This window comes from Pseudorasbora parva, chromosome 22 (genome assembly GCF_024679245.1).
Source record: "Pseudorasbora parva isolate DD20220531a chromosome 22, ASM2467924v1, whole genome shotgun sequence".
NCBI classification, from domain to species: Eukaryota; Metazoa; Chordata; class Actinopteri; order Cypriniformes; family Gobionidae; genus Pseudorasbora; species Pseudorasbora parva.
This window is the reverse complement of record NC_090193.1, coordinates 29,928,899-29,943,362: the sequence shown is the minus strand read 5'-3', so window position 1 is coordinate 29,943,362 and position 14,464 is coordinate 29,928,899. Positions and strand designations below refer to the sequence as shown.

Here is a 14,464-nt window from a genome sequence, read left to right as displayed (position 1 = left end):
ACCAAATGTTTGATGGTCAGAAAAGAAGAGATGAGGCATGAGTCTGTGTGTCAGACAGTGAATTAAAGAGAGAGTGACAGACGAAGAGAAAAGAAAGAGAGAAAGAAATAGGCACACACCCTGTAAATAGTGGAGTGAGATAACAGCACCGCCCCCTCACAAAGCACTGGTTTTATATTGATTAAAAAGTTGGTTTAAAGATATATTAGCTATTTTAAGAATTGACAAAGAGCTATGAACGGGACTTAAGCTAAACCAAGTCTCCTGCACTTATGTCTCTGCAACCAGTATTTCATGTTCGCTCCTGGAAAAAGTGGAAAGTGAACAAATTTCTTTCTAAGGTACATGAAATCCCTGATGTAGTTCATTCTCTGTGTGAAGCTGTAAAGATCAGTCTCCACATTTAAAAGAGGATAGAAAGTGCTCTAAAGAGGATTATAGGTTTAGTTATATATTTTACACAACTTATTACAAACATTTACATACAGACACATAACTGTCCAAAAATGTGGGATCAGTAAGAATTCCTAATGTGAAATATTACTACAGTTTAAAATAAAACAATACTGTTACTGACTCAAAATGTTTGAATGGTAGTTTTTTAATTATTATCTGTATTAAAATCTAAAATATTTAAAAAATGTAAAGTCCTGTAATAATATGTTTTTAAAATATATTAATATAATTTTGAAAATATCTGTTATTAATATTTAAGCAGAGAAGTAACAAAATAGCAAGATAATATAAAGAAGTTACAGTATAGTAATCCTATATAATAATCTTATTTGACATTTCATTATCATTCATCCCATGACGAGCTGATAAAACCCAGTACTCAGCTGATAAGTGCTGGTTTGTGAACAATAAACATCCTTTTCCTGATCTTATTTTAATATCTGATCCAGATCATTTTCTTCAGCATATCATGAGCTCGAAAACACTGCACGCACAGTCGCACACCACAGCAAAGAGTCAAACAGCGCATCTAACTGGACCTCATGATTTCTTTACCACCATCAAATATTTTCAACCTCAAAACTCACCTCAAACCCAACAATGCACTCCATCTTTAGGCTAAGAATGTCAGTGCAGGTTAGTCAGTGCAGGATAATCTTACCTGTCTCTGAGGTCCGTTGGATTCCGACTCTCTCCGGCGCGGCCGTCCTGAGGGCAGCGAGTGACAGGGTGACTGCACAGGGCTCTCCACTGATGTTGACTGGCCTTTCCCGCTCCTTCTGGACGCCTCCTCCTCCGTTAGGGGCAGCATGCCTCGCGTAGTCCGGTCGCCGTGTGACGTCTTGGGCCTCACTGACGGATCCGTCCCCCTATGTCTCCGCCGCTCTTCTCCTTCCTCCAGAGGGCGTAATTCCTCCGGCTCCTCATCCGTGGTGCCGGATGTGGTGGGTTCGGCCCCTGGGAGGTGATGGAAGTCTCTGAGCTCCGTTTCTTTGTCTATGATTACCCACTCCTTGCTGTCAAAGTCCTCCTCTTCCGCGAGTGGGACAGAGCGGATGAAGGCATTGCTGTGGGCTTCCTGGTCCACTGATGCAGAAGCCTCATTACGACCACGGTCTCCGCGACAACCGTCAACGGACAGCATCTGAGCTGGTTGGGAGGAGTAAACATGCCGAGAAGGAGAACCCAGGATGTCCATTCGAGAGCTGAAAAATAAATAAATAAATCAGACTAAATGATGATATAGACAGAAAGACTTATTTTTTTATTCTATTATATTTTAAATATAAATCTTTTGTAACATTATAAATATTTTACAGTTACTTTTGATCAATTAAAAACATCCTCGCTGAATCTTTAAAAAAAATCTTACTGACCACTTAGTTTTTTAGCAGTAGTGTATATATTAAATAATCATGTTGTAATGCTTTTATTTGAATAATGCAGTGAATTAAACTTCTTTAATGAAAATAGCCCACTCAATATCTCTTTACATGTGAAACTTAAAAGATACATTTCAATGAAGCGCAAAAACAGCATCACGTTATGTATTATGAGAAATTTTGACCCACCGTTGCCCATAACCATCCCGTCCATCAGCGGCAGATATGCGATCAGATTCAGGGCTGTTGACCCGTCGGTACCTGAGTGAGTGCACCTGCATACCCGGAGAGTCCAGTCCTCCCCTTTGTGGTGACACAGGACACACACCGCGGCTACCATCTTCGTCTTGACCTCCCTGCAACACAAAATCAAAGACATTATAATGTTATTATAAAGCTTTCTAAAATATAAACATGCAAAATAATTAATTGGCATGCTCTGCACCTTTCCAAGGTTAATCCTGAGTTTGTTGCGATTAAAATCTGTCTCTTCCCATCCATCTGCGTCAATAGGTAACTGACTACCATCATCTCGAATCGGAATCGGAGGGGCGTTTTCCTGATCGCTTAGGTGCTCGTGCTGTACAACGTTGTCTGTATTTTCCCTCTGAAGGTCACCAGGCATCTGGGTCACATTTATGACCCTAAAGGTCCAAGAACAGATCATAATCAATTTCAATTTAAAAAAAAAAAATCAAGTTGACACTGAATAACCTTAGATGATGTTTTGGGAAACATAATTGGAAAAAGGAACGACACCTGTCACCTTTATGGAGTAATTTTCTGTAAATATCACATTCAAAATTAAGTATCAAAGGGGGAACTCAAAATTAAGTATCAAAAGTCATGACACATTTTTCTGTCATGGTAAAATGCTCTTCATGTCCTGGAGCAAAACAACAACTCTGCCTTTCCAGAACTGCAATGGACTAAAATAAGTCAGTGACATTTACATCCGAAGTAACTTTTTTTCTCTCTAAACACGCAAACCTTCTGAAAACTAGCTACAATGTTCCAAGAAGCATTGAATGTTTGTGACCAATAAATCAGTTTGCAAAATGTATCAGTATGCAAATAACACTAATTAAGTTAAACAAATAAGACAACAGATTCAAGCTTGTCTCAGTTGTTAGATGTTAGTTTTTCAGATGTTAGTCATGCCTTTCATCCATCTGTATGGCTTTTTTGTGACAATGTACGACAAGTAACAAAGTCTCCCGAGAGGCTGCCTGTGAATTAGTGTGGGTTTTGTGTACATGAGGATCTTTAACAATAAAGGAAGCTGGCTGGTTGGATGGATGACAAGGTGAATGGGATGATGGATGGATGGATTTACAAGTCCCACATGGAGTCACACATCCACATGCATATGCAACATGATGTGTTCACACAAGCATGCAGTTCTTACCCAACCATAGCCACTGTAGGTCGTGTGTTCTGTTGTGCTGCTGTTGGTGTTGTGGCAGACATCATGGAGTCCGTCCCACTTTTCTCCCAATCATATGGCTCATTCTCTGTGATGATGCGTTCTTTCATGCTGTTCTCAAACACTGACATCAGGAGCTGGCACAGAAAAGACATCTTAGAAAAGGCCACTCATATCAGTATGATGAAATGTAGCCATGTAATTCTGCTATAACACAGTGATAAAGTTATACATTAATGTTTATTATTCATATATGTAATATTTAATATTCATATTTACACCAATCAGGCATAACATTATTAGCCTAAAATTGTGTTGGTCTCCCTTTTGCTGAAAACAGCCCTGACCCACTGAGAATCATCCACTAGACCCCTAAATGTGTACTGTGGTATCTGGCACAAAGATGTTAGCAGCAGATCCTTTAAGTCCTGTACATTTTGAAGTGGGGCCTCCATGGATCGGACTTGTTTGTTAAAATCATCCCACAGATGCTCGATTGGATTAAGATCTGGGGAATTTGGAGGCCAAGTCAACATCTCAGATTTGTCATGCTCCTCAAACCATTCCAGAACAATTTTTGCTTTGTGGAAGGGCACATGATCCTGATAAAAGAGGCCACAGCCACCAGGGTATGCTGTTTGCATGAAAGGATGTACATGATCTGCAACAATGCTAAGGTAGGTCGCACGTTTCAAAGTAACATCCACAAGGATGGCAGGACCCAAGGTTTCCCAACAGAACATTGCCCAAAGCATCACACTTCCTTTGTCGGCTTGCCTTCTTCCCATAGTGCATCCTGGTGCCATGTGTTCCCCAGGTAAGCAATGTCCACACACCCGGCCATCCACGTGACGTAAAAGAAAACATAATTCATCAGACCAGGCTACCTTCCTCCATTGCTCTGTGGTCCATTTCTGACGCTTACATGCCCAGTGTTGGCACTTTTGGCAGTGGACAGGTGTCAGCATGGGCACCCTGACTGGTCTGTGGCTTTGCAGCCCCATACAGAACAAACTGCAATACACTGTGTATTCTGACACCTTTCTATCAGAACCAGCATTAACTTATTGAGCTATATACGCTACAGTAGCTCATCTGTTTGATCTTACCACACGGTCTAGCCTTCGCTCTCCACGGGCATCAGTGAGCCTTAGCCACACATGACCCTATCACAGGTTTACCCCTGTTCCTTCTTTAGACCACTTTTGAGAGATACTGACCACTGCAGACCAGGAACACCCCACAAGAGCTGCTTTGACCCAGTAGTCTAGCCATCACAATTTGTCCCTTGCTCAAATCCTTACGTTTGCAGATTGTTCACTTGCTGCCTAATTTATCCCACTCACTAACAGGTGCTATGATGAAGAGATAAAGAGTGTTATTCACTTCACCTGGTCATAATGTTATGCCTGTTTAATGTGTGTGTGTGTGTGTGTGTATATATATATATATATATATATATATATATATATATATATATATATATATATATATATATATATATATATATATATAGAGAGAGAGAGAGAGAGAGAGAGAGAGAGAGAGAGAGAGAGAGAGAGAGAGAGACTGAAAAACATTGAAATAACAATACAAAAAGCTATTTAACTATTCGATCAGGTACACATCTATTTGGTAAACATAGGTACCTGATAGTCGGGTTTGGTGTAGTAGTCAAGGCCTAAAACATGCTCCAGGAAGACATTAAACTCTGATGGCATGTGTTTAAGCAGCATCCTATGGTCATAGCGCTCCTTTATCTGACCCACCTGCTCCTAAATGATATAGACGACAACAGTAGATTTCAACAATGGTGATCTGATACAGAATAACACTTTGTAAAAACAAACAAAAACAAAACAAAACACTGATTTTCAAATCAGGCAAGGTAAGTCAGAACACCTTGTCCTTGATTTTCCTCCATGGCAGCTGCCCAGCAGCAAATTCAACGAGCATGTAAAACAATGACCATAAGTCATCATGGCGACCCATTTCCTGTAAAAACAAACACAAGAATTCTATTAAAATTAATAGTTACATATCATTAGATGATAGTGTATTCTGTAAAATACATTTGATATAAATAGATAATAAGTAGACATACACTAAGCACTTACTTTGTTTTTATGTGCATTCACAGATGCATATCTAACAGTCCCTCGAAATCCTGCAACAGTTCTGGGCTAAAAGAAGAAAAATGTATTTTGATCATTGATAAATACATTTTATTTCTGCAATACTTATCAAATCAAAACAAATCAGACAAAAATACTACTGTGCATTATGATTTTATTCATTAATAATTCAATGACTGTTTTAGTGGTATTGTAGCAACAGGAGAAGGACACATTGCACAACACACACTACTGAAAACAGCGTTCCATTCTTCCAGAACATTGAACACACAACGCAAAAGGTAAACACCTTCCGTCACATAAATGTACCTGTGTGTCTGTGCATGAATGAGTGTTTCCCAATGAGACCAAATTAAGTAATTTATTTTTGATTAACTAAATGACATGACAAGTAACATCTGTTTTGCAGAACAAATGACATTTCATTTGGATGCAGTTAATATTCTCTTACCGTGTTTAGTGTTTTACTGCCAATTATAGAAACTGCACTGTTGCTGAACATAAAGGTCAAACTCTCAAAAATAAATCTCACAAACATTTCTTTAACACAGATGTATTAAATGAGCTTAATCAATGTAAAAATATTAAGAATTCAAATTAAAATGAAATGTGGAATGAATGTAATGTGCAAAAATTTCAATTGATCTAATCCAATTGGTCTTTATATATATATATATATATATATATATATATATATATATATATATATATATATATATATATATATATATATATATATATATATATATATATATATCACTAAATTAATAAATGTAAGGTCAGATATAAAACGATGAGAAATCCATGAAGTCACTCACAATGAAAGTCTTTCCATTGGTGAGAGTGTGGGGGAGAAGGGAACAGATGGAGAAATACGTCAGACATGCAAGTCATAACTTAAAACCCCAAACGAAAACTGCAAAAAAATAAGACAAGATGGTCAAACAAAAGAAAGGCTGCACCAGGCAAAATTATATAAATGACCCCATGCAATTTACTTCAAATGATGTCCATAAGAAAATGTTAGTATAACAAAAAGTAGTTATATTTTAAAATGAAGTACAATTTAAAACATACAAACATCCACATATATTAACAAACAAGCATGGCAGCATATGACTCTGGACCTTAATTGTCCTATTCATACTATATGCATTTAAAAAAGGCAACATTTACAGTTCTGAGGACACAACGCTATTTATAATCATGAAATAATTTATTCATATCTCATAAATATGATGCACCACAGAATGGACGAGAAACCATGCTGCAATGGCATTTAAAGAAGAATTTCAACAGACAACAGCTCCCGAAGGTTGCAGGAGAAAAACTGAGGCAAACCACTTTAGTGCTGCAGCACTGCATTGCTTAGCTTGGATGGATGGATGGATGGATGGATGGATAGAGGGATAGATGGATAGATGGATAGATGGATAGATGGATAGATAGATAGATAGATAGATAGATAGATAGATAGATAGATAGATAGATAGATAGATAGATAGATAGATAGATAGATAGATAGATAGATAGATAGATAGAGGATGACACTCAGTTTCCTGCCTGAATCGATGAGTGCAGCTGACTCAGCTGTGCAGAAAGGAACGGTGAAAGAGAAAGAGGGAGCAACAGAGAGAGAGAGAAAGAAAGAGAGAGAGAAAGAGGGCTGAAAATATTACACCCTCTCAGGCTGAACCTGGGGGCATTGCTCACTGATGCATGCAGTCTTATTAAATATTCATACCGCTGCACTAAAACCTGCACGTACAGAGAAATAGAGAGATGGTGTGAAGGATGGAGAAGAGAGGAACATGTGCGAATGAAGAGCTCTTTGTGATGAGCTAAAAGAGGAAACCGCAGATTCACAGCGCTCTGTAAACCTCTCATGAGCTTTCAGCTCGTCTCTCTGCCAGACTGCACTGTTACAGTGAATATTGCTTTTTATTGTTTAAATAAATCAGCTTCTTAATAAAACCAGACCTTTGAGGTCAATCAAAAGACGACTTAATATATGGTTGTATTGTAATCAATAATAATGAATGACAGAAATGTCATATTTCATTACAATGCAGGAAACAAGTACTTTTATTTAGCGCATACAACAAATGAACACAATTAACCAGCAAATAATTAATCAACAATGAGTGATGCTGAAAAGGAATCAAACTGTGACATACCGGTCGGACTTCTCCATTGGTGTTTGTATACTGTCGTGCGAGCCCAAAATCGAGCATATAACATTTCCTGTATGTTGAAGGGAGCCTTCCCATGGCAAAATTTGACTGGAAAGAAAATCCATACATCCTTGATAAATAAAATCACTTCTGGAAATCAAATGACAGTGTGGCATTATCTTAATATAATATACACAAGACAATTACATTTTCAGGAAAGCTATTAGATATTACCGGTTTGATGTCTCGGTGGAGAAAGCCAACAGAGTGAATGGCTTCAATGGATTCTAGAATCTGTTTTCCCAAGCGGAGGGTTGTGCTCATGGTAAAGGTGCCACGTGGCTGACTTCGCCTGAGATCTGCCAGGTTTCTACCCTGAGAGTGATAAAGTGTAAGTGAAGCCCTCACACCTCCATAACACCAGTAGTACAAAGCACGGCTTCAGTATTTGGGAGAAACCAGCATGTGATGGTGATCTATGGTGTATCTATAAAATGTTTCAAATATCACCACTAATCGAATTAAGGATTACTTATTTGCATTGCTGTGTATGAGTTTTAGTTTTATATGTGCCTAATATATTATGAAAAGGAGACGTTTACCTGCAGCTGCATGACGACATAGTTGAATTTATCATTTCGCCCACAGCCTATGAACTTACACACATGGTTTTTACCTAAAAAAGAAAATAACATTAACATGTGCAGGTAATCTATATTAAAAAAATATTAAAGAATAGCATTATTAGACAGGCTGATTAAATGGCCAATGAATATGTATACTTGGACAACCAACACTTTTTTATATTACATGCCATTATGTGACAACTTGTACTTCTTTTTTGCTTGTTTTTTTACTGATGACTAATGGCTGAACTGAATCATCAGAATGTGTGTGTGTCTGTGAGTGTAAGTTGGGCTGTATGATTGCTTCACATGTTCGCAGTCACGTAGGCTGTGTTATTGCCGCTTCATTCACAGTGCTAAATATACAATGTGCCACGCACATGGTCCACTCATATGGGATGGTCAGTCTTTAAAGCTTTCAATAAATGCCTCAGTCATGATGATGTCTAATTAAATACTGCATAAACTAGCATTCGACTTAATCTAAAAAGATTTTGAAACACAACCCTCCTGTTTTGAGTCTATCTGTCCTGTAATGATTCCAAAATATTTTAAGGGAATATTGTCTTAATTACAAATCAATTTATAGGTTTTTCCTGTGTCCTCAATGTCACTTTACATCCTGTCCTCAATGTGCTTTAACTGAACAAATCATCCTCCAGGAAGTTACATAATGATGGGAAAACAACAGCCAACACATCAGTAAATGTTGATGAATATATTTACATATGATACATTTGCAGAAAATCAGTACTGTATAAGAATGGTTTTACTAGCTGGTACAAATATATACAGTATATATATAAATTATAAAATAGATCAACAAGGCTGCATTTATTTGATTGAAATACAGTTTTTTAAAATAGATTTTACAATGTAATTTATCCTTGGGATGGCAACGCTATAGTTTTCAGCGTCATTACTCCAGTCTTCAGTGTCACATGATCCTTTAGAAATCATTCTATTGCTGATTTGCTTATTATCATTAATGTTGAAAACAAGTGTAGACATTTTTTTTCTTAGGACACTTTGATGAATAGAAGGTTCAAAAACATTATGAATGTTTTTACCGTCACTATTGATTGATTAAACACATTCTAAGAGACTTGTTTACAAGTTGTAGAAGTAGTTCCTTAAATTACAACATAAGAATACAGTTTTCAGGAGTTCAAAAGGTACTGTATAACAAGAATGACCATGTGCATTTCAGTGGGGAACTTGCCTTTGGTTATCGGACAATGTGATGTCATGTCAATGTCAAAGTGATGTTAATGCTGTACCAAAAACCGAGACCTAATGATGACCACGGCTTACCCTGCAGTTTCTTCAGAACTGCCACCTCCATCTTCAGGACTTGTTTGGGCTGTTGAGCTGACTCCACTTTTAACGCCACATTCTCGCGAGTCAGCAGGTCCAACGCCTCGTAGATTTCCCCGAACCCCCCTCCTCCTATCTTCTTCAGCTGTATATCAAAAAGAAACACGACAGGATGTTACCTGAATTTTTTCTGCTTCATTTGGTATTGATTTCAGGTATGAGCTGGAGTCAGAGAAACAGTTCTCACAATCTAAGAGCTGTCAATGTTTGATGATCTTATAAAAATGCACGCAGCTTTGCAAAGCATCTTTTAAAAGAAGCGACTGGGAAACATCAAAAAGCCCTTTGTAATATTTACATTTCAAGTGCGTCAATAATACCTTTATTTTACTCTCCCGAGATATTGATTTCAATTCAGGCTAAAACAACAAGCTCAACGAATAACACTGCAACAGAATCTCTTCTACATCTGCATGTTATTGTAGATAATCCGTGTCTATTGCACATCTATTGATCAGGGATACGCAATATTGCAGCAGTCCCACTGCAGAACAAACATTAGTCAGCTTTGCATAAATTTGTCACAAATTACATATCCGCACAATGGAGTAATACATTTCCATAAAACAAAGGAGAAAGTAAATCAGAAGTCTTTTGCTTTCATAAATCATCATGTCTATTTGATGGTCAGTAATGTCACTTGTCTAGTTCTCTATACACTTTTATACTTATACTTGGACTGGAAGTAAGCAGTCATGTGAGAAGATTCTCTTCTCCCTTGTACTGGAAATTGTTGTGGATTTTTATCTCTTTGTGATGTCTTTTGACAAGACAGTTCCAGTGATTGGGGTCAAAAGAGCGATTTACTGTTACATAATCTCCTCAGAGCATAAGAGAAAAGATAGGAAGCTTTATCTATATGTACCCGCATAGTTTTTTTTTTTTTTTTTTTTGAAAAGCCCCCATATCATGTTACTGAAAATCTGCAACTTATCTTATTATACAATATTATTTAATATATTAATTAATTAATTATAGAAATTACACAAATACAGTGAGGAAAATAAGTATTTGACCCTGCTATTTTGCAAGTTCTCCCACTTGAAAATCGTGAAGGGGTCAGAAATTATCATCATAGGTGCATGTCCACTGTAACTTAATAAAAAATAATAATCCAGAAATCACAATATATGCTTTTTTTTTACCTATTTACTTGTATGATACAGCTGCAAAGAAGTATTTAAACACCTGTCAGCTAGAATTCTGACCCTCAAAGACCTGTTAGTCTGCCTTTAAAATGTCCACCTCCACTCCATTTATTATCCTAAATTAGATGCACCTGTTTGAGGTTGTTAGCTGCATAAAGACACCTGTCCACCCCATTCAATCAGTAAGAATCCAACTACTAACATGGCTAAGACCAAAGAGCTTCCCAAAGACACTAGAGACAAAATTGTACACCTACACAAGGCTGGAAAGGGCTACAGGGAAATTGACAAGCAGCTTGAGGAAAAAATGTCCACTGTTGAAACAATCATTAAAAAATGGAAGAAGCTAAACATGACTGTCAGTCTCCCTCGGACTGGGGCTCCATGCAAGATCTCACCTTGTGGGGTCTCCATGATCCTAATGGAGGTGAGAAATCAGCCCAGAACTACACGGGAGGAGCTGATCAATGACCTGAAAAGAGCTGGGACCACCGTTACCATGGTAATACATGGTTACTGTTGGTAATACACTGAGACGTCATGGTTTGAAATCATGCATTGCACGGAAGGTTCCCCTGCTTAAACTTAAAAATGTCCAGGCCAGTCTTAAGTTTGCCAATGACCATTTGGATGATCCAGAGGAGTCATGGGAGAAAGTTATGTGGTCAGATGAGACCAAAATAGAACTTTTTGGTCATAATTCCACTCAACATGTTTGGAGGAAGAAGAATGATGAGTACCATCCCAAGAACACCATCCCCATATAAAGCATGGGGGTGGTAGCATCATGCTTTGAGGGTGTTTTTCTGCACATGGGACAGGACGACTGCACTGTATTAAGGAGAGGATGACCGGGGCCATGTATTGCAAGATTTTAAGGAACAATCTCCTTTCCTCAGTTAGAGCATTGAAGATGGGTCGAGGCTGGGTCTTCCAACATGACAATAACCTGAAGCACACAGCCAGGATAACCAAGGAGTGGCTCTGTAAGAAGCATATCAAGGTTCTGCCGTGGCCTAGCCAGTCTCTGGACCTAAACCCAATAGAGAATCTTTGAAGGGAGCTCAAACTCTGTGTTTCTCAGCAACAGGCAAGAAACCTGACTGATCTAGAGAAGATCTGTGTGGAGAAGTGGGCCTAAATCCCTCCTGCTATGTGTGCAAACCTGGTGAAAAACTACAGGAAACGTTTGACCTCTGTAATTGCAAACAAAGGTCACTGTACCAAATATTAACATTGATTTACTCAGGTGTTCAAATACTTATTTGCAGCTGTATCATACAAATAAATAGTTAAAAAATCATACATTGTGATTTCTGGATTATTATTATTTTTTTTTGATTATGTCTCTCACAGCGGACATGCAACTATGATGACAATTTCAGACCCCTCCATGATTTCTAAGTGGGACAACTTATAACTTATAGCAAAATAGCAGGGTGTTCAAATACTTATTTTCCTCACTGTATATACACACATTTTAAAAATGTTAAGGTCGGTAAACCATTTAGTTTTTTAAAAAGAAACTTCTTACGCTCCCCAAGGCTGCATTTATTTGATCTAAAATACAGTATAATAATACATTAAGTGTGAAATATTATAATGTAAAACTGTTTTCTATTTTACATGCTTTAAAATTATAATTTTTTCTTGTGGTTGGCAAGTTGAATTTTCTCCATCATTACTCCAGTCTTCAGTGTCACATGATGCTTCAGAAATTCCAATGTTCAAAAACATTTCTTGATATTATCAGTTGACAACAGTTGTGCTGCTTAATATTATTTTTGTGGAAATCATGATAGATTTTTTCAGGACAGTTAAAAAATAAAAGTATTTATTTGCAAGTGATTTTTTTTCCTGTCACTTTTATTAAAAAAGTTCTACACCAAACCAATCAATTAAAGTTATTTATTTTTATTTATTGTAAAAAAAAAAAAAAAAATCCACATGTAAAATAGAAACATGGGATTCAACATTTTATTTAAGTATGAAAATAAACAAGACATTTAGGGAGTTAAGAAATGTATAACAGAGAAGTTTTGTGAAATGTATATTTAGGATTCTGCAATATTTTTAGGTCAAACTAGTGAAAGCAATCAAGATGTTTTATTTTGTTATATTTATCTTGGAGTGTTACATCTGCACTGTAAATGTTTTTGTTTCCTAAATAAAACAAATATCACATATTCTGCAAAAAAATTATAAATATTAATATGCTATAAATACTATATAATTATAAGTTTAATTCAATGTGTTACTTGCCATTTCTCTGTAATATCTTGTGCAATTTCTGAGTGAAAATTGTTTCTACACAAAACAACTTCAGTGTGTATGTGTCTCCCTGTGTGTACAAATGTCATGTCCAGATCTTTTGAATACCTACCACTTTCCATCGTTCTTTGACCGTGCAATTTGGGGGCAGAATGTCCTGTTGCTCTGCAGTGCCGTTCATGTTGGCGTTGTCCTGCAGAGCTGGTGCTAGGCACTGCAACCCTGAGAGCACTCTGGCAGCCCCCAGCTTAAACGAGCCATTTATCTGTGAAAAGCCACCGAAATGTGTTAAATTACATATTTACCCATCACTATTGCCACCTTGCCGACGTGCTATTGGTCAGTTGAGCTGGCTTCTACATGCAACTGCCAGTCAAACTTCAACGAACGGTAACATTCCAAAGATTAGCTTTGGAATGCCTGATTTAAAAAGAAATTATGATATAAGAACACCAATTTATTCCTGCAGTTATTTACTGATACATATTTAAGAGGCAAAATGCTGACATTAAAGTCTGCTTTGAGCATTAGAGTGTTACTATGCTGTTAGCAGACAAAGAAAAAGTCTACAAGGCACATCCATTGACCCACATACTTTTTGACCCAAATACCTGCGCAAATAAAATGGCCACAAACAGTGGAAGAAATGTCTAGAAAACGTGGATAAAAAAGTAATGAAACCGCACTAGCCTGCATTAACAAACAGTGAGGATATTTCTAACAGCAAAAAAGGCCAAGTAGCTTACGATGTGCATAAGGGGATAGTTACATTAAGTCTGCTGGGCATTTCTCATAAGATTTAAAGAGAAACCATTATGAACACATCTAAAATATGAATTAACAACCTCCACGTTAGCATTTATTAAAATGAACGCATTTTGCTTATTTCCCTACAGCAATGGTATTCAAACTCCATGCCAGACAAAAAAAATAAAAAAACGGATCCATTGATATTAAAATTCTGGCTGATACAAATAAGCCAATAATCATTTTTATGTTATGGTTATAAGTGTTAAATTGTTTATATGTTCAGATATTAATTTTGAGAAGATTGCAAAATCACATGTTAAGTCTAAAGATTGCATGTTATTAAATTATTAGTGTTTTTAAAGGTGAACTTTGAGTGTTAGATGACAAAAGGACAAACAAACATGAAAAATGACTTTAAATACCCAGTATCAGCTAATAACAGATATATTGTGCATCCCTAAAAAGCAGCCTTAAGCAGCCAAATACTATTGCCATTGTAAATAGATAATCAGTTTGGCCAATATTTTTTTTTACAGATTCACGTTCTCTAATTCTTAAACCAGGTGATCGACAATAAACCATACTGGTCATTGGATTCTTAAACACCATTGCCCTGCTAAAACTTTTACCTTAAACATTAGCTTCTTAACACAAATGAAATTCGGCACTAAAATTAGAGACTAAATGTTTAATACAGTATAGAAACTTTACTCCAAGTT

At 36.9% G+C, this 14,464-nt stretch overlaps 1 protein-coding gene across 2 annotated transcripts in view; it reads right to left on the bottom strand.

Annotated features, from left to right (window-relative positions):
• Positions 1–14,464, bottom strand: part of ttbk1a (tau tubulin kinase 1a) — a 32,445-nt gene that overhangs the window by 11,682 nt on the left and 6,299 nt on the right. For both annotated transcript variants that reach the window (XM_067430898.1, XM_067430899.1), the window contains exons 2-13: positions 13,108–13,260; positions 9,514–9,661; positions 8,176–8,249; positions 7,808–7,948; positions 7,577–7,681; positions 5,382–5,447; positions 5,167–5,259; positions 4,914–5,039; positions 3,247–3,401; positions 2,284–2,482; positions 2,028–2,194; positions 1,118–1,661 (exon numbers count right to left, since the gene is read on the bottom strand). In XM_067430898.1, the coding sequence (XP_067286999.1) occupies positions 1,118–1,661; positions 2,028–2,194; positions 2,284–2,482; positions 3,247–3,401; positions 4,914–5,039; positions 5,167–5,259; positions 5,382–5,447; positions 7,577–7,681; positions 7,808–7,948; positions 8,176–8,249; positions 9,514–9,661; positions 13,108–13,176 (1,887 nt within the window). In that variant the 5' untranslated portion in view covers positions 13,177–13,260. The remainder of the gene's footprint in view (positions 1–1,117; positions 1,662–2,027; positions 2,195–2,283; positions 2,483–3,246; positions 3,402–4,913; positions 5,040–5,166; positions 5,260–5,381; positions 5,448–7,576; positions 7,682–7,807; positions 7,949–8,175; positions 8,250–9,513; positions 9,662–13,107; positions 13,261–14,464) is intronic.